Here is a 20677-nt window from a genome sequence, read left to right as displayed (position 1 = left end):
CTCTTTATTGTGAAGAAAAATATATTCAATCTATCAACAGAGTTCTATTCCGAAGAGCAGGGATTATCCCAATGATTTGAGTGTTTGTGGTCAGGCCGCCACGTTTCAGTGGTTTGTGGTGCAGCCCAGAGGAAGACAGAGCCCTGAGGCCTCGTGGGCACGAGGCAATGAAGCACGTGGACTCTGGGGTCCACCTGCCTGGGTCCCAGCGGTGATCCATGTTTATCAGAAAAGCCTGTGACCTTGGGCTAATGACCTCAAAGTCGTGGTTTTCTTTAAGAGGGATGTGACTGGCATAATAGGGCTCTTGTGAAAATTAGGTAAGATGATGCATGCAAAGTTCTTAGCACAGATGCTATCATGGGGACTTTGCCACTGTCATTTTCCATTTGCAGGAACAGAAGAACATGTAGTTTGAGTTTCCAAAATGCATGTCTTGCATGTCACTTTCAGTGGAAGGCATGGCCCTCAGATACGAATGTAGTTTTCCTGTGTTGTTAGCATTCGGTGCTGTCTCGGAAGTTTGTGGAAGCCATGGCGGAGTACAATGAGGCACAGACTCTGTTTCGGGAGCGGAGCAAGGGCCGCATCCAGCGCCAGCTGGAGATAAGTGAGTAATGGAGACTCCGTCTTTGTTAAAATCATGTTTTTCTCCCTTAGGGTCCCACTTCAAATGACTTTAACTTCAGAAAAGGAACTCCATGTCTATTTTCACCAATACTGTAAAACCCAAAGACCACTTGTAGCTCCCTGTGCCGTGAGCTGGGCAAACCTGTTCTTCAGGAAGTCCTAAGCGGTGGGGTTTACCTTGCTCGTTGCCATTCCTTTTAGAGTTTCAGGGAGATTGGGAGAGTGTTCAGTCATTTCCTCTTCGAGTGTTTCTGTGTCCTCAGTCCCATCCTGCCCTGGTTCGGGGGCATCTTCGTGGCTCCCCACAGCTCTCCTTGTCCGTGAGCAGAGGCAGCAGCCCTACTACCCCAGACTCTTTTCAAGGGTGTCTGTGGGGACCATTGGCCATGGCAGTGGACATGGTGCCTTCTTCGGGGACAGACGGGTCTGTTTCGGGGATAAAGGTTGGTCAGGTTTGCAGACTCCCCATTGTGAAAGATTGGGGTTCCCAAGCTCAGGTCCTTCAGACACACAGACCCACTGTGAGGATGTCCCACTGTGGCTGCTCTCCGTCTCCCCATGAGACTGGGGGCTGTGGACAGCTGCTCATGAGCCTCAGGTTGCCTGCTGTGCTGTGAGTAGGAAAGCCCTTTGTCCCTGACCTGGGGCCTTGGACCTTCTGCCGGCCTCCACGGAGTCCTGGCAGGCCAGCCTGTCAGCTCGCAGGTCAGATGAAGCCTCAGGCCCATCCCGGCTCCCAACGCTGCACGTCCCCCTCGGAGAATGTTGTCATACACCCGCCAGGCTGCAGGCTGCTTGACCTTGTCCCCCAGCTCAGCGAGGCTCCTCATGTTTTAGATGCTCTTTTCCAGTGTGTTTGGTTTTGGTCAGTTTCTCTTCCTTGTGTGATGTGCCTTTAACCTCCTCCAGTGTATGTTTCACCTGAGACGCTGTGGTTTCTGCTGCTAGTTCTGCTGGGTGTTTTCCGTGGCTCCCGTGTTGCTCCCACTGCACACCTGGGATGCTGAGACGCTGTGGTTTCTGCTGCTAGTTCTGCTGGGTGTTTTCCGTGGCTCCCGTGTTGCTCCCACTGCACACCTGGGACGCTGAGACGCTGTGGTTTCTGCTGCTAGTTCTGCTGGGTGTTTTCTGTGGCTCCCGTGTTGCTCCCACTGCACACCTGGGACGCACTTGCAGTAACTTGTCACCTCTTTGTCTGCCAACTCCAGTGTCCTGTCTGCTCTGGTTGGTTGATTTCCTTCCTTTCTGTGGCTTGTGTTTTCCTGCTTCTTTGCAAGCCTGGTAAATTTCGAGTGTGTGCCAGACATTGTGAATGTTACTTTGTTGGGTGGTGGGTATTTCTGTATTTTGAGTGTTTTTGTAAATCTCCTTGGCCTTTGTTTTAGAATGTAGTTAAATCACATGAGCATGGTTTATCCTTTGGGATCTTGTGTTTAAAGGAAGCAGAGCAGCTTTATTTGCAGGCCTGTCGTTCATTACTCCTGACGCAAGACCCTTCTGAGTACCTGCTCTGATGGCTGCGAACCTCATGGCACCCTCATCTGCCTGGCAGCGTGTTCTGTCTGGCACGCCAGTCAGCCCTCCAGTGAGCATGCGGGGTCTGTGCAGCTCGCTCTCTGCATCTCTCTCATCTCTCGTACTCCATCTTGCAAATCCGGTTGCCTTGGTCTCCCCTGAGCTCTGTGCCTTTGCCTGGGGACCTCCGGGCTCCCCTGGGCCCTGTCTGCTCTGTGGCCTACACAAGAATTCCACCTGGGGGCAGCGGCAGGCTCGCCTGGCTTGTTTCCATCTGTGGGGAATCTGCGTGTGGCCTGACGCTTAGGGTCTTGAAATCATTGTTTTGTAGATTTTGGTGGGTTTGTTGTTGTTATTTCAAGTGGCAGGGAAAAGACGGTCCCTGTTGCTCCATCCTGGCAGAAATGCTCCATCATGATGTCGACTAGACTGCTTTTCTGTGAAAAGTTTTTACAAACCGCTTTGACTTCAGGGATCTGTTAGTCCTTTTTAAAGTGAACGTCATCATTATAGGCAGCTGGTTGCACTGTGAGGATTTGCGCTCTGGGACTCTGTGGTGAGCACTTCCTAGCACGGTGTCCCCCAGCCTGGGGTTGAAGGCCCCGCGCCGTCTCTCCTGCAGGTTCATCCTGTCTTCACTCCCCGTGAATCCCGTAGCGGATCAGATCACCTGTCTCTCCTCTCTTTCCCACATTATTCTATCTTAGCCCACAGAATTTCATTTCGAGTTTCTTCTCTTGCAATCGTGCTCTGTTGAATGCAGTACTGTTTGTGAACGTGTCTTATAAGCAATGAAGTATCATATACATGCTGGGAGTTTTTTTTAGTAATTCTTTTAAGTCTGTTAAATTCTAAACCCTCCATGTGGCTATTCCGAAGTGAGCAGATCTATGCAAACTCACCCCCAAAGGCTGAGCGAGCAGAGAGGCCAAAGAAAGAGGCTAACAAATCCAGTGTCTCGGAAGGAAACACTGAATAGGGACGTACGAACACAAGCCCCCAAGAGACAGAGATGGTGGATCCCCACAGCCGCCTGCCCTCCAGAAAGCGTTCTTTATAAAGCAGGCTTTCGGGGTAGAACGCGTGCAGCCAGCCCTGTCTTCAGACTTGCTTGACGAGACTTGCGACCACTGGTCAGGCTGGGTGAGCATCTTGATGAGAGGTTGCCTGCGCCACAGGCATTGTCTTCAGACCTCGTTGCAGAACAGCTTGGCATGCACGAGTCAAACATCGGTCGTCACGGCAGTTTTCCTTCAGGATGGCGTCACTCTGGCCACACAGCGGTGGTCTTCTCCAAATCCTTGCACCTAGAACCATTTTTTCGAAACCCTGTCTTTCTTCCTTCAGTCAGCCCTGTCGTCAGGCAGGCTTCTTACCTTGTATCACAGGATATCTTTCCCTGTGCTGTGTGCTTCATTTCTTCAAATGGCAAGTGAGTTTCTTCTTGTACCAGGGCATGTTAGACAGGCCCACAGTGCTTTCTCTGGAATGGTTGGGGCTGTGTGTGTTTCAGAGTTCAGAACGGTTCAGATTTTAGGAAGACAGTACGATGTATAAGAGGTGTATTATGTACTCCCCAGGTGGGGTCTAGGATGGCAGCCTGTAATCAGGCACATTCACAGAGCTCTCCAGAGAAAGGTGAGTATTCACAGTAAGTGGGATGAGTTAAGATTATAAATAGCCATGACTCAGTTTAGGTCAGATTTTGCCGCTCATTGAATATTGACATCAAGCTTAAGAGAAAACCCAGGTTTCATAATGTTTTGGATTTCAGCATTCCGGAGAAGGAATTAGGAACGTACGCTGCGTTTCACATGCCATGACCCCAGGCTGTTTCTCAGACTTAGCGGTCAGCCAGTGGGAAGAGCTTTGTGAACGTGAGACATGAACTGTAACTTTTAGGTTTTTTTTTTTTTTTTTTTTTTGAGAGTCTCACTCTGTCACCCAGGCTGGAGTGCAATGTTGTAGTAACCATTTATTGTGGCCTCCCAGGGATCCTCCCACCTCAGCCTCTCGAGCGGGGCCCGGACGCACACCGCCACGCCCGGCTAATTTCATTTTTTGTAGAGATGAGGTTTTCACTGTGTTGCCCAAGCTGAAATTTCTAGTTTTGATGATTATTTTTTACATTATTTAAAACACTTTTCATGTTTTTAAAAAAGCAAAGCAAAACTGAGAGAATCTCCTTATTGAGCTATTTTGAATAGATTTTAAAATTTTATTTTATTTTATGTTTTGTAGAGATGGGGTCTTGCTATGTTGTCCAGGCTAGTCTCAAACTCCTAGCCTCAAGCAATCCTTCCACCTTGGTCTCCCAAAGCACTGGGATTATACATGTAAACCACCATGTTTGCCCTTATATAGATTTTTAAATGATTGAGAATTACCTCCAAAAAAACAGTGTAAGTAAACAAATTTTGCAGTTTACTAACTTTAAACTTTTTTCATTAAATGACATCTCAACCACTTTATTTAGAAGTAAATCTCTTAATATGTGAATGATATTTGGGGCATACAATTAATTCAGTGGTTTTTGGCATATTTCCACACACAATCAATTTTAGAACACTTTTATCACACCAAAAGGAAATTTCACACCCACCACCAGTCACTCTGCATTTCCTCTTCTCCTAGCCCAAGGCAACTGCATTCTACTTTTTAGCCCTGCACATTTTCCATTTTGGATGTTTCGTGTAAACGGAATGATACACTGTTTGTTCTTCTGTGGCTGACTTCTTTCCTGTAACACAGTTTTTGCAAGGTTTCATCATGGGGTGGGTGGGATGTGGTGGCTCGCATCTATACTAATCCCAACACCTTGGTTGGGAATCCAGGGTGGGAGGATTACTTGAGGCCAGGAGTTCAAGACCAGCTCGACAACATAGCAAGACCCCGTCTGTAAAAAAATAAAATAAAATAAAAAAAAAAATAAACTAGGCATGGGGTGTGTGCCTATAATCTCAGTCACTCGGGAGGCTGGGGCAGGAGGATTGCTTGAGCCTAGGAGGTCAAGGCAGCAGTGAGCTGAGATTACACCACTACACTCCAGTCTGGATGACAGAGTAAGACCCAGGCTGGGTACGGTGGCTCACGCCTATAATCCCAGCACTTTGGGAGGCTGAGGTGGGCAGATCACTTGAGGTCAGGAGTTCGAGACCAGCCTGGCCAAAATGGTGAAACCCCACCTGTACCAAAAAATACAAAAATTAGCTGGGCGTGGTGGCGCACCCATGTAGTCCCCACCACTCAGGAGTCTGAGGCATGAGAATTGCTTGAACCCAGGAGGAAGAGGTTGCAGTGAGCTGTGATTGTGCCCCTGCACTCCAGCCTGGGCGACAGAGTGAGACCCTGTCTCAAAAACCAAAACAACAAAACCCCAAAGCATCCTTTCTTTTTGTGGCTGAATTGTGCGTCAGCGTGTGGCTAGACCGCAGTTTGCTCCCACAGGCATCGGGGGACAGACGTTTGCATTGTTTCCACTTTTTGGCAATTATGAATAATGCTGCTTCTTAGATGACATTTGAATTATTATGACATTTATTCATTTTCTTTTGTTTTCTGTGGCACAAACTATGAAAAATAGTAATTAACAGTTAGGTTTCCAAAAACCTGTGTACATGTTTCTTAGAAGTCATTACACATTTGCACGGTGGCTCATGCCTGTAATCCCAGCACTTTGGGAGGCCGAGGCGGGCGGATCATGAAGTCAGGAGTTCAAGACCATCCTGGCCAACATGGTGAAACCCTGTCTCTACTAAAAATACAAAAATTAGCTGGGCATAGTGGCGCGTGCCTGTAATCCCAGCTACCCAGGAGACTGAGGTAGGATAATTGCTTGTACCGGGACCTGGGAGGCAGAGGTTGCAGTGAGCCAAGGTCACGCCACTGCACTCCAGCCTGGGCTACAGAGCAAGCCTCCCTCTCAGAACATGGAAAGTGTTCGGGCTTCTGACTCTCATTACATAGACTTTATTGATCCCCATTTAATACATGCTACATTCAGCTTAACCCCCTTTTACATGAGGCAGAGTTAAACTCTTAGGGAAACCAGTGTGCCAAAACATTGTTTACCGATTTCCTTTCTGCAGTTGTTTCTCACTAATATTAAAATGAAATTGTGTTGTTCGTAACATAAAGTTTTTTGGAGTGTTTTTAGTTCTTCCTGCGTCTCAATCTTAGGTTCATTTCTCATTGTCAATATCTGCTTAAGAAAAGGTTTAAAAAAATTATTGAAAAATGCTAACAACTACGACTGTAGTTGCTAACTTATGGTTGCAAACGGCCTTGTTTTTAAATTGTGCTGCATTCTGAGTGGGGCTGTGGTTGCGGGTCTTTCAGCTGGGAGAACCACCACAGATGACGAGCTGGAAGAGATGCTGGAGAGCGGGAAGCCGTCCATCTTCATTTCCGACGTGAGTGGGGGCACGGCCCTGTGGCTCCATATCCTCTTCTGTAGACAGAGCTTTCTAAAAACCCTTTAACTCCCAAACCCATCGTCAGTTTATTAATATTCTCTTTTATTTTTGTTTTTCCAAGATTATATCAGATTCACAAATTACTAGACAAGCTCTCAATGAAATCGAGTCACGTCACAAGGACATCATGAAGCTGGAGACCAGCATCAGAGAGTTGCATGAGATGTTCATGGACATGGCTATGTTTGTGGAGACTCAGGTAGTTACAGACTCTTGCATTCTCCAAGAGAGATACAGTCATGTGTAAGATCTTACTGCATCCCACTCTATCTAGAGGATGTATCTAGGAAAGCTGTTATTTTGAATCCACCAAATTCAAGTTAATTGCAGTGTTATGTGTGATGCTGAAATGCTGGAAGCAGCTTTGACAGTCGAAGTGTTAACAGGAAGGGACTGGTCCAGTGAATTAAATTATGGAGCGTTCGTAGGTCAGCCTTTTAGGCAACCACAGGCAACCTCAACTTTGTTCATGGAGAATTCTCATTGAAATATACAGAGATGTGTGCTAGAATTAGGAGAAAAGGGAGATACAAAGATCTTCTTTGTATGTCCGTGCATATGTATGAATACATAAATGCAAGCATGTGGCATGAGCTCAGCTCCATAAAACAGTATTCACAGAAGGAAAGGCGTATATCAAACAGCGTATTGGCAGTGAGACTATGGGAATTTTAATCTTCTCTAAAAGTACTTATTTTCAGATTGTCTGCAAGGAGCATATATTACAGTAATAACTAGGAGAAATGTCTGAAAGAATCAACCCCAAGTGGGGATACAATCTATGACACAGGTAAAAGCTCGTGCCTGTTACACGGGGTTTCCCATCTGCCCAGTAACACAGACAGGGAGTGACAGCAGGAGTGGAAGGGCCCTTCTGAGTGAACTGAAGAGTTAATGCAATTCTTAAAAAATGGAAAACTCCTTTGGGAGGTTGAGGTGGGAGGATTGTTTATGCCCATGAGTTCAAGGCTGTGGTGAGCTATGGTCACGCCACTACACTCCAGCCTGGGTGACAGACTGAGACCCTGTCTCCAAAAAAAAAAAAAATTGTATATATGTATGTATGTAACTCCGTGTAAAGTACGGGATGGATCACCGTTCACATGCTCCGTGATGTGCATGGGGATGTTCACACTCGCTCTTTGCCTTTGAATAAGGTCCTCTCCCTATTTTTCAAACACCATGGAGATAGGACTCTGTTGCTGGTTAGGATTCAGCTGACCACCAGGTGAAGCGGAAGCATTTATATCGAACCATCCTAAGAAAATGGTTTCCTCACTCCTCCTGAGGCTGGTTTCAGGATCTGTTTTGGCTGCAGTCGTCCCCTAAATAGGTTCACATCTGATGGGCTTATTTTCTGGGACTGCCTGGATTGTGTAAGGTGGGACAGGAATCCACCCACACGCAGAATTGTTCCTGCGTGCCTCACCAACCTTGTTAAGAAACACTGTTCATTTCGAGGAACTTTATCATGAGAATGTGTGTGAAAAACTCAGGCACCATGCCTATTTTTTTTTTTTTTTTTTTTGAGACGGGGTCTTGCTCTGTTGCCCAAGTTGGAGTGCAGTAGTACAGTCTTGGCTCAGTGCAGCCTCTGCCTCCTGGCCTGGAGCAATTCTCCCGCCTCAGCCTCCCGAGCAGCTGGGAGCACAGGTGTGCACCACCATGCCCGGCTAATGTTTGTATTTCTAAGCATTTGCTAGAGGAAACCAACAGCTACACAGAGGGCAGGGATGGGATAATCTTACTCCTTTTTGATTTGGGGGGCCCCATTGCTATTCACGATATGAGAAGTGGAGTGTGGGGAGTCTGATTACCGTTGGCTACTTATTACCAGGAAGCATTCCAAAGGAAACCAGCTGGCCAGAAAGAATGAGAGATGATTTCTGTAATTACTAAAGCTTTTGTAGTACCTTAGACTTCAGTTGTAATTGCTCTATACCAAATGCATTGCATTAAGCTCGGTTAGAAAAATGGCTGTATCCCTGGCTTTGTTTCACTGTTTCCTTTTAGAAGTCTGTTGGTATTACATTATATTGACTCATCTAATGCAAATGTTTGCATAGTCAGAGCTTACTAGTAAGTTGAAGTTTGTGACTGAGTTAACTGTCCGTCATTCTTCAATGCTTTACGATTCACTGCTGCAGGTTGTGTCTGTGGACAGAAAACCAGGTAATACGTTTTCTCCCTCACACTTTGCTGAATTCACCCCTGTTTACATTTTGCTCATTGATGTAGTCAGCTGAGTGTCAGATGTCAGCTGTGCTCAGTGTACTGATTAAAGAGGTAGTTACAGTTTTGTACTTTGTGGAAAAGATGTCATTCTTTGTACATTGTCTGTCTGCATAATGGTAAGATACTAGTTCAACCGAAAGCGGGCTGCCTCCTCCCCCTGCCCGTCTGTCGCAGTGTCTGCGTGCCAAAGGTATCTCAGAATTGACTTGAGATGCCTTTAATTATCAACATGGCAGCCCTTTCCTTTCCGTTCTTTTTAAAATATAAGTTGAGTTTTGATTGCTTTGCACCGGCACATGTATAATGGCCTCATCTTTTATCTTTCTGTAAATGTGAAAAAAACCCTCAGTATCCGTTACATGCACATCATGTTTACATAAAACCTTTGTTCTATGGTTGTCTTAAAGATACATAATTAAGCCATTTGAAAATGTCTTCTAAGTTTGAAACTTTTGTTTTAAGGGTGAAATGATCAACAACATAGAAAGAAACATTATGAATGCCACAGACTATGTAGAACACGCTAAAGAAGAAACAAAAAAAGCTATCAAATATCAGAGCAAGGCGAGAAGGGTGAGTTTGGCTTGGAAGAATTAAGCTGCGTTTTTCTCTTTATTTGGTTTCAAGTTGTAATACATTGATGTAAGCCTGCCTGAAAGGTATTCCAAGAAATAATTAATTAAATAAATGTTTTGTTTTAAATATTCAATTTAAAATAATTGTTTAAAAATGGAAATAATTCTTTTTGCTAAAAATTTTAAAAAGTTTATTGGATGAATTATTTGTAGTATAAACCCTTTTGTGTTCTAAGTAATTAAAACCCCAGGACTGGATGTGGTGGCTCATGCCTGCAATCCCAGCACTTTTTCTTTTTTTTTGGATTGGAGTTTCGCTCTTGTTGCCCAGGCTAGTAGAGTGCAATGGAGTGATCTCGGCTCACTGCAACCTCTGCCTCCCGGGTTCAAGTGATTCTCATGCCTCAGCCTCCTGAGTAGCTGGGATTACAGGCACCGGCCACCATGCCAGGCTAATTTTGTATTTTTAGTAGAGATAGGGTTTCACTGTGTTGGCCAGGCTGGTCTCGAACTCCTGACCTCAAGTGATCTGCCCATCTCCGCCTTCCAAACTGCTGGGATTACAGGCACTTTGGGAGTGAGCCACGGTGCCTGGCACCAGATTGTTGGCTACACATTTGATGCAATGAACACTGATTTTTTATTTAGGTTATTTGTGAATTCTTGGTTTGGAGGAAAGAAGAGAATTATTTGAGACCGTGGACCTGCAATCTTAGGTAGCACCCACTTAAAGGGATTCTCAAAAGAAGGGAGCCCCTTTCACTTAAGATGCACAGACTTTGCATTTAAAAGGGTTCAGGGAACCTGTGTGATTTTTTTGTTACGGGGCAAAAATTTAAAACGTATTCTCCTAACTTAGGCATTTTATCATATAGTGCCTCTGACGCTGCAGAGGTCATGGGTTTTCCACGTCGTCACCTCCTTGTGCTAATACACAGAGATGCTGAGGATGCTGTGAGCTTTCTAAATGAGTTTTAATATCTTTGAATCTAAAGAGTATCATGCGTGAATGAAAGCTCTTCTGAGCAAACTTAGGAAACCACAAAGCTCATTTCCACCGAGTGACTTGGGCCCTGTGCATCTCACTGTGTGTCCCTGCCTGGCCGTTTCTCTCCAGTGTGGAGAAAGATGAATACCCAAGCACCCAGCCCGGCTTGGGTATCCACTCACGCTTCCTGAAGACCGCTGTGGGGGCACGGTGCCTTTCTCAGAGGCTGACGGCTCAGTGCGATGTCAGCAGAAGTTCTGTAAAGAGAGATTTTCACCGAGTTAGGAACAAATGGAGTGAGACTGTGTGTGTGGATGCACCTCCAGGCGATGGCCCTGAGACGCACCCCGGGGCTGCAGGCTCAGTGGCCAGGGCACACCCTCCACTTACATCCCTGGGCTGCAGGCTCAGCCGCCAGGCCACACCCTCTGCTTACACCCCTGGGCTGCAGGCTCAGGTGCCAGGCCACACCCTCACTCACACCCTGGGGCTGCAGGCTCAGCTGCCAGGGCACACCCTCTGCTCACAACCACCCCCCCCCTCCTCCCCGGGCTGCAGGCTCAGCCACCAGGGCACACCCTCCGCTTTTCCTGGGTATGTCCAAGTATGCTCCTCATCTCTGAAATGCCAGATATGGTTTCTCATGTTATTTCATTTATTGCTTCAAAACAGTTGGCCCCTAATGTAAATTGAGGTGAAGAGATACCTGTATAAAGTGCTTAACTTAGTACCAGGCCTAAGTCAGCTTCATTAAAAGAAGGCAGCCCCGTTCCTTTCTCCATGACCTGAACACATCAGTCCTGTGAAAACGATAGTGAAAGTCCATTGGTTTTACAAAGGAGGAAGGTGGGGGGGGTGTAAACAGTTTCATTCTCCCCTGTGGATGAGCAAGCCTGGCTCTGTGAGGTGCTTGGGGTCTGTACGGTACCTGGCGTGTAAACTGGTCAGAGACGTGATGCCTGTTTCAGAAATGACACTGTCTTTTTGATTAGATGCCTGCTAATGGAACCCTCCTGGCTTGCCTGCCTGTCCCCTTGCCACTCAGATGCTTTGCTGCTGCCCCTGGCTCAGGTGTGGGTCGTCCCCACTCCTAGTGTCCTGCATTTATTCCTAGGGAGCCCTGTGGCCCTCGGAGGGAGGCCAGGCACCGTTTGTAGAAGAGTTTTTTTTTTTTTCTGTGTGCTATGTCAGGAGCAGTGAAGAAGTAACCACCAAGAACATAAAAGAAGGAGCAAAAGGCCGAGTGCTGAGGGTGTAGGGCTTCCTGAAGAGGCAATGGGGCTCTCCGCCACTGAGCTAGCAGGCCCATACTCTGTACGTGCGGAAGACTAACTGCACGTCTCCGTCATCGGAAATGTGGCAAAATAACATGGTCGTGCTGTCCCCGTGGATGAAACCTGAAATAACAGTTACATAGCAGCTTATCTCCAAGTAGTCTGACCTTATTAAGTCACCCTCTCAGGAAATCGCCCAACAGGATTAAGCAGTGTCCTGTAACTTAGCTTCTAAAGTGAGTTCTGATGGGTGTTTGGCTTTATTTTATTTTATTATTATTTTTTTGAGATGGAGTCTTGTTCTGTCGCCCAGGCCGGAGTGCAGTGACATGATCCTCGTTCTCTCCAACCTCTGCCTCCTGGGTTCAAGTGATTCTCCTGCCGCAGCCTCCTGAGTAGCTGAGATTACAGACACATGCCCAGCTGATTTTTGTATTTTTAGTAGAGACAGGGTTTTGCCATGTTGGCCAGGCTGGTCTCAAACCCCTGACCTCAGGTGATCCACCTGCCTTAGACTCCTGAAGTGCTGGGATTACAGGCGTGAGCCACTGCACCCGGTCAGGTCGTTTTATTTTGAATGAAGGATGTCTTTTAATGTGGCAATATGAAACTAACCATGCGTGATGTAATCAGCTTGCTTTTCTTTGACAGAAAAAGTGGATAATTATTGCTGTGTCAGTGGTTCTGGTTGCCATAATCGCTCTAATTATTGGCTTGTCAGTTGGCAAATGATGGTGTGGATAACGTCAGTGTGCATGCCTCTCCGCCAGGGTGGGAGTAAGTAACTCATCAACTAATTTACTTATTAACGTTTGCAATTAACCAGTAACAGTGTTTGCTTAATTGTAATAGACATAAAACTAATAAAAGCTTGCCCGCCACGCAGTACAGATAACGCCGTCCAGTGATACATCTGCCTGTGTGCTGATTCTAGTGCCCAGCCACTGTGTTTGCCGAGAACAAGCATAGGCTGGGTGGTAACTCATTTTTAAACCAAGGCTACCTTCTTATCCTGTTTTTAAAAGTTTTTTTGAGACAGGGTCTTGCTCTGTCACCCAGGATGGAATGCAGTGGCATGATCATGGCTCACTGCAGCCTTGACCCCCTGGGCTCAAACTATCCTCCTACCTCAGCCTCCCGAGTAGCTGGGACTACAGACATGCACCACCACACCTGGCTAATTTTTTTAAAAATTATTTTTAGTAGAGATGAGAACTCTCTGTATTGCCCAGGCTGGTCTCGAATTCCTGGCCCTCGGCCTCCCAAAGTGCTGGGATCATAGACAGACATGAGCCATTGTACTCAGCCTGAATCTTTGGTTTTTGATCTAAGGAGACCATTAGCTCTTTACAGGTAGTGGGTCCTTCATTAAATGTCATAGAAATATCAGTGAAGATTAATTCTCAGTTACAAAACTTGTAATGTTTTGTCTCCTGAGTTTTAATTTTTAGAGTAATTGGCAACACTGAAAGGTACTTTATGAAATCCATTAACGCATCATTTTACTGTGGAATTGAGGGCATGAATTCATGCTCAGAAAAACATTGACCGAAAGGAAAATCCTTTGACCTTTCTATTTGGCAGCATCTATTTTATTTAAAAATATTTTCTTTAATATTAAAAGGAAACTTATGTATTATATTTGGTTCGCATGCCTGTTAATTCTTAAAGAATTCTGAATATAAAATTCCAGTTGATTGAAAGAATCATTGCCTTTGCTCACGGTGTGACCGCCACCTTTCCTAAACTCCAGCGGGCTTTGTGGTTCCCCCTGGTTCTCTCACGCATTGGGAGCCCTCCTGGCACTAGTCCTGAAGTGGGAATGCTGTCAGTGTGTTACAGTTGGACACAGCGGGGATTTCTCTGTAAGTGTTTGTTTGGCATAATTCTTGTATTAGACAATTGTGAAATGTCCCCAGGTGTCTAGAGTGTGGCAAGTCATCCTTGATGAATTTATTCTTGGGTTATGGAAGTGACTGCAGACTTGATAGTCACCTAAGGCTTTTTAAAAAGTTAACATACAGCAGAAAGGAATCACGAGCATAGTTAAGTCTCACTACTGCTTTGTAATCTGTAAGATTTATTCCTTCAACATGGCAACACCCTGTCTCTACAGAAAAAAAAAAGAAAAAATCCAAAAAACTAATTGGGCATGGTGGCACACACACCTATAGTCCCAGCTACTCCAGAGGCCGAGGCAGGAGGATCACCTGAGTCTGGGGAGGTCGAGGCTAGAGTGAGCCTAGATCGCACCACGGCACTCCAGCCTGGGTGACAGAGCGGGACCGTCTCAAAACAAAAGATTGATATCTTAATGTGAGCATCTGTTACGTTCACCATATGCAGTTACCAGATGAGAAGTTTTCAAGTTAGTGTTCTGACATTTATGCACAAGCCACAGAATTACACCTGGAATTCCTGCATATGGAGCTCTGGGATGCTGCGTGTGTTAACATTCCATTATTTGGCAGTCAGAACTCTCTTACACTCTATTTTTATTAGGCAGGATGTTTGTGTAGGATGCTTATTAGGCAAGATGTTCTATTTTTTTCTTCTGAGCTCTGCTGAACATATTGTACATGTGATTTTTCTTCATTGTTATAGTGGTATTTTTCAATATTTTCATGATTCTAACATGTACTTTCTGAGTTTTTTCATAATACTATCATATGGTTAGTTTAATGTGGTTACACTAAAGATAAAATTACAATTTTTAGCTTGGACACAGTGAAATGCGCTACTTTTCATGGGCACTACTTGGCATTGAGGCTGACTAAAAGAAGGCTCCTCTCAGTGTGACCCATGGGGAGTGGGGCTTCAAGTCCTGTGCCCTGGGCCTGGCTGGCCATTTCACCCTAGTGTATGTAAATAAGAATGAACACAGAAGGATCCTCATTCATAAAAAACAGACCAAAATGAATACCAGCAGTTATCTTTGCATAGGAAGGCAGTGGTTAAGGTCCTTAATTTCACTTTTAAAATATTAACATAGCCTTTCATCCTTTAGCAATTGGCCTTCCTGGGGCTGGGTGCGGCCCCTCCCTGCAGGGTGTGCCAGGTGCAGGCCCATCACCCAGGAGCATGGGTGGGAGCATGGGTGGGAGCATGGGTGGGAGCACGGGTGGGAGCATGGGTGGGAGCATGGGTGGGATGCGCTGCTTTAAGGAGACAGGCGGAGTCTTAGTTGGTGAGAGGGCCCTGGCCCGGACCTGGAGCTGGACTCTCCAGGGTGTGCCTCTCCACTCTCGCTGTCACCAGGAGGTTAAATGACTCCTGGGTCCTGCACCCTAGACTGCATGTAGTTGACAGTCATCCTGAAAGCCAGATGTGGCAGGAAAGTGCACACACGTCGAGCACCCAGACGCGTGGCAGGCAGCGCAGCAGCGGCAGGAGATGAGAGCGCTGCATGGAGCTGACTGGAGGTGGCCCCAGCACACTCACTTGCTGAGCGCGAGGGCGTGCCTCCCTCTGGAGGGAGGGAAGGCATCACAGAGAAAGGAAGAAGAGGTTTTTCTAGGAAGGTGCCGAGAGAGGGGCATAGGAGTGCATGTAGAGGATGAGAGAGTGGCTGGGGCTTTGCGGGAAATGTGCGTGATGTTAACAGGGAACTAGAATCCCAGGGAGGGGCCCTCCTGCAGGCAGCTCTCCCTGGTGGTGAGGAGTCACTGGGAGGCTCACCGGGGCCTGCCATGGGCCTCTTGATAAACCCTGCATAACTGACTGAAGCCGCAGTATTAGAGCTGTCCAGGCTCAGTAAACAGGATTTCTTAGGTAAAAGCACTCATACATTTGAAACTGTCATTAAAATGATGGATCTCGATCTCTGCTTTTCAAAAAGAGAACTCAGAGTCCAACAGCGCGGTGCCTCCTGCCGTGTCTTCCTTCCCTTCCCTCAGACAACTTCCTGGAGGAGACTCCATTTATTAAGCCAAAGGTGGCCTCGCTTTCCCTTGTGTGAGGATACTTGTTAATTTTAAAAAAGTTAAATGCTGTGTCGCGCCCTGCTTTGAGACCATCAATGCAGTAGAAGAATGAATGAATGTCTTGTTGATTTCTTACACATGTTCGTCACATTTAAATGTAGAAAATAGATAAGGCCAGGTGCAGTGGCTCATGCCTGTAATCCCAGCACTTCAGGAGGCCAAGGCAGGAAGATCCCTTGAACCCAAGAGTTCGAGACTAGTCTGAGCAACATAGCAAGACCCTATCTCTTAAAAACGTATTTTTTAATTAGCTGGGCATGGTGGTGTATGCCTGTCATCCTAGCTCCTTGGGACACTGAGGTGGGAGGATTGCTTGAGCCCAGGAGGATGTGTTTGCAGGGAGCCATGTCTGCACCACTGCCCTCCAGCCTCGGCAACAGAGTGACACCTCCTTTCAGAAAAGAAAGAAAATATAGGATTTTTCAGCCAACAAGAAATTCATGTAAAGTTTTAAAAAGATGTGTAATTCATCCAATTAACAGCAATCCTGGGGTTTTATTATGATTAAAAGAAAGTGTCGGCTGGGCGTGGTGGCTCACACCTGTAATCCCAGCACTTTGGGAGGCTGAGGTGGGTGGATCATGAGGTCAAGAGATCGAGACTATCCTGGCCAACATGCTGAAACCCTGTCTCTACTAAAAATACAAAAATTAGCTGAGTATGGTGGCGGGTGCCTGTAATCCCAGCTACTCGGGAGGCTGAGGCAGGAGAATCGCTTGAACCCGGGAGGCGGAGGTTACAGTGAGCTGAGAGCACATTCTTTTCTATGACAAGGAGGAGTCCTTTCTTGATGATGGATATATTATTTATTTATTTATTTGAGACGGAGTCTCGCTCTGTGGCCCAGGCTGGAGTGCAGTGGCTGGATCTCAGCTCACTGCAAGCTCCGCCTCCCGGGTTCACGCCATTCTCCTGCCTCAGCCTCCCGAGTAGCTGGGACTACAGGCGCCCGCCACCTCGCCCGGCTAGTTTTTTGTATTTTTTAGTAGAGACGGGGTTTCTCCGTGTTAGCCAGGATGGTCTCGATCTCCTGACCTCGTGATCCGCCTGTCTCGGCCTCCCAAAGTGCTGGGATTACAGGCTTGAGCCGCTGCGCCCGGCCCCCTGGATATATTTTTTAAACTATCCCAAATCCCAGAAGGATTTAGTTAGCAGATGACATTGTTGATTTCTTTGATACATTGCAAATTAATGTTTTTCTTTATCTTGCAGAAAATGATATTCATTATTATTTGTGTAATTATTTTGCTTGTGATCCTTGGAATTATCCTAGCAACAACATTGTCATAGCAACCATATCCCAAGAGCCATTTATCCTTGGAGACTCAGACCACATCTGCAACCAGATCAGCATCCTGTCATTTCGTGAATGAATCTCAGACGCTGTAACCCGGCATTGAGTACTGACCTTTTAATTTATGAATTCATGGAAGAAGCACAACCGAACGTCTTGTTCAGTGAAAGCGCCGTAAGCACAGTGGGTGTGATGCATGACCCTGAGTGACCCACTACAGAATGTGGGCAGTGTGAGCCTCCTCTCTCACTGGCCTTGAACTAAGAAAATGTTGGACATTTTAATATTAAAAATATTTCAGTGTTACAAATGTGCATGAAGTTTAATTAGGAAGGAATGCTTTATGTTATAAAGCTTTTTTTAATTTTTTGAGATGGAGTCTCACTTTGTCACCTAGGCTGGAGTGCAGTGGTGCGATCTCGGCTCACTGCAGCCTCCACCTCCCGGGTTCAAGCAATTCTCCTGCCTCAGCCTCAGAGTAGCTGGGATTACAGGCACGTGCCACCACGCCCAGCTAATTTTTTGTATTTTTTTTAGTAGAGACGGGGTTTTACCATGCTGGCCAGGCTGGTCTCAAACTCCTGACCTCATGATCCACCTGCCTCAGCCTCCCAAAGTGCTGGGATTACAGGCATGAGCCACCGCGGATCCACCTGCCTCAGCCTCCCAAAGTGCTGGGATTACAGGCGTGAGCCACCGCACCCGGCCGTTCTGAAGCTTTTGGACCTCAGGTCTAAGGCTTCCTTTCCCCCTCTCCCAGCTAGTATGTGCTAATTAAGAGGCCTTTTATACTGTTGTGTTTATTTCCTGTTGGAAGAAATAATTTTTATCACAGGTTTTTGTAAGATATCTATAATTTTAAATGTTGATAAATTGTTTAATATATTAGCATCTTACCCCATTTTTATATACTGAGTGTGGCCTTTTGAGTGAAACAGGAAGCTTCATGGTGTTGGAGCCACCTTTTACAGTTGTTTACAAAGTTTCCCCTTGTCACAGAAAACATTGGTTGCAAAGCCCCTCAAAGCCCCTCAAGTGCCTTCTGTGAGTTTAAATGTGCTGGTGCCCTCCAGAAACGCCTCGGCCTCAGCTCCATTTCTGCCTCTTCCCTCCCCTGGGATAATGAACGGTTACTGCACTGTGAAGACCATGGCCTCTTTTCACTACATATGAGATTCGAGTTTCCCAGTTTACATGGATAAAGTCTGAATTTAAGAAGGTGATGAAACCGAGGTTCAGTACTCTGGGGACTCGAGGCAATTATTCCTAAGACATGGAGTAATTCTTATCAATTTAAACTATTGGACAGATCACGTACATGTTGTTAAGTACCTAATGTTTTGCTGAACTTTAAAAGTTAATTTCCAAAATGTATAGGAATTCATGATAATTAAACCTTTTTATTGCTCATTTTTTTTAGTAGAAGAATATGACTTACTTTTAGACTTGTAAAATGTATGAACTGGTGAATGGACATCTGTTAAGAGAGTAACTGGTCAGAATTTTAAAGGAGTGCATGAAGGATGCCCCAGATATCATTAACTCTTGTGACTCCTGTATGTGATGGTATAAGCATGTGACTTTTAACACTGTTTGGTTTGAAACTAATGTAGAGATGTCTGATTCCAAACAGTGGGTGTGGAGAATATTGAATAGCTTAGAAGCCGCGTCCCTTACTGAACAAATTCCGAATCTCCCTCATCCATGACGCGTCCGTTGGATCACTCAATGGTGGTCACTGTGTGGCAGAGTTATTAGGGGAATTCTGCCTCTGTTTTTTTTTCTTTTGGTCTTTAAACACCCTGTCATGGGATGTGCTCACTGATTTGTGGCTTCGTTGAAGGTATCACTTGTCTTGCGGGTTTTCAATATTTCAGGATCACGCCGGTGGCAGCAGGACTCCACGCCTGCATGGAATCACGTCCACGGGGGGACCTGCCTCCCGTGATGTCCCACTTTTCCTTCAAGCTCTGTCATATGAGTCCTCCCCTTTTACAACACTTATTATGGTATTTTTCAAGTTATTCATCTTAGATTTGCAGTACCTGTTGACATTTGTGTTTTTATAGTTGAAGTTATGAAAATGCTATTTGATTTGTATTTAGATATTTAAGTCACTTGTCCAATGACGTGTATGTCTAAGCCTCATGTACCGATTTGAAGTCAGACTTAAAAATGTATTTACAGATTCACTTGTGACTTTTTAGTCAGTTCTTCAAATATGTCATGTTTACATTAAAAATTTCCAGAGAAGCGTAAAGTATTCACTTCCTGCTTTGTCATTTCTGGAAAGATTTTGGGGAGATATTTTATTGCATATTCATTAATAAATTGTTCTACTAGGAAAATTGCTCTTGTGGCTATTACGTGGAATGATGTGAGTAATTTTGGAAGTATTTGGTAATTTTTTGATTATTAGTGTTATATTACAAGCTTCTGTTGTTCATGGCTCAGATGTCAGTACCATGTGGTAAGGGACTCGCCGGAATTCTTGCTGTTTCTGACAAATACCAATTCAGTGAATTTGGGCTCTATCTCAGAGTCACTCTGTTGGAATTCCTCTGTCAACTTGACACATTCCATTTGTTAATGGGGGGGTCTCCCTGTCCCTCACTATGTTCCGAGTTATTTATCCTCTATACTTAATCCTCTTTCAGAGTTTTTCTTATTAAGTAGAATTTCTTTACTTCCTCAACGCTTACCGAATTCTGATCATATTGGAAAGTGACACTTGCAAACCACAATTTAAAAACAAGAGAAGACAGAAGTGTAGAAAACTAATTCATGGAGACAGAGCCCTAGATGTTCATTTTAATCTCCTATTTCTCTATTTCTCCCAGAATGAATTTCCTTTCAAATCAGCCGTGCACAGTCAATAATTTATTTATACTTTTTAAAGACAGTGTACTCCTATAGTATTTATTGCCTAAATGACTTTTTATGAATGTCTTCAAATCTACAATCACATCCTTTCATGAGTTTAAAAAGTGGATTAAACCGAGGTGGAATTCAAACTGGAAAGGTTGCATATCCACCGGAGAGGAGCAGAAAAGCCAGGAAAACCCGCTGGCCCCGTGGAGAGTCCCACTCAGCCCCCCGGGAAGGGCAGGGCTGGGTCCCCCACACCGTGGCCAGTGCGCAGACGCCTCTTCCCGCCCCCGCCCGCGCTGCCTGACTCCCGTGCTCTCCTGAATATAAACGAGAGTGCCCCAGGCGTGGGTCTGTGGCCGGTGCCGGCGCCTGCGGAGTTGCCCAGGTTTCCCTCCCTAGGCGCACTGGACGGCTCCTTATTTTAGTTGCCACCACAACACTCACTGTTGACACAGGCGAGCCCTAAAGGAAAGAACAGACCATACGGGGCGCACACAGCTTCTCAGATGACTGGAAACCAGGCCCTCGGCGCAGCTGAGGAAAAGCCTCATGCGGATTTTCCTAGTTGGTTTCACAGGGAACCGAATGCACCTGGTAACACGCAACCTTTTGTTAAGTTCTGGTTTTAAGATTTTGTTAAAATTCGTTTGTGCGCGGTGTGGGAGGGGTGGAGCGTCACACTGTATTTAAGGTAAGAACATTTAGACATCCAGAGGCAGGAGCCCTCCGGAGATGGCTCTGATTTTCCTGGCGTCAGAGGAGCTATGGAAATGCGCGCCAGGCCTTAAATGACTGGCAGGCGGCAGGCTGTGTGTGGCCAGCCCTGTTTCATTGTTT

The 20677-nt window shown here is 45.8% G+C and overlaps 1 protein-coding gene across 6 annotated transcripts in view; it reads left to right on the top strand.

Moving 5' to 3' along the window:
* The window catches only part of STX2 (syntaxin 2), a 51276-nt gene extending 32047 nt beyond the window's left edge, over window positions 1-19229 (top strand). Inside the window, exons 6-11 of one of the 6 annotated variants that reach the window (XM_028830169.2) lie at window positions 502-610; window positions 6484-6557; window positions 6682-6819; window positions 9318-9428; window positions 12344-12469; window positions 16949-19229. In XM_028830169.2, coding sequence (XP_028686002.1) covers window positions 502-610; window positions 6484-6557; window positions 6682-6819; window positions 9318-9428; window positions 12344-12424 — 513 coding nt within the window. In that variant the 3' untranslated portion in view covers window positions 12425-12469; window positions 16949-19229. Of the gene's footprint in view, window positions 1-501; window positions 611-6483; window positions 6558-6681; window positions 6820-9317; window positions 9429-11609; window positions 11736-12005; window positions 12132-12343; window positions 12470-16887 lie in introns of those variants that run through there. The other 5 variants (XM_028830168.2, XM_015109711.3, XM_015109712.3 and 2 more) reach the window with 5 other exon arrangements.
* The last annotated feature ends 1448 nt before the right edge of the window (window positions 19230-20677 follow it).

This window comes from Macaca mulatta, chromosome 11 (assembly GCF_049350105.2).
Source record: "Macaca mulatta isolate MMU2019108-1 chromosome 11, T2T-MMU8v2.0, whole genome shotgun sequence".
Lineage (NCBI taxonomy): Eukaryota > Metazoa > Chordata > Mammalia > Primates > Cercopithecidae > Macaca > Macaca mulatta.
This window is presented reverse-complemented; position numbering and strand designations above follow the sequence as displayed.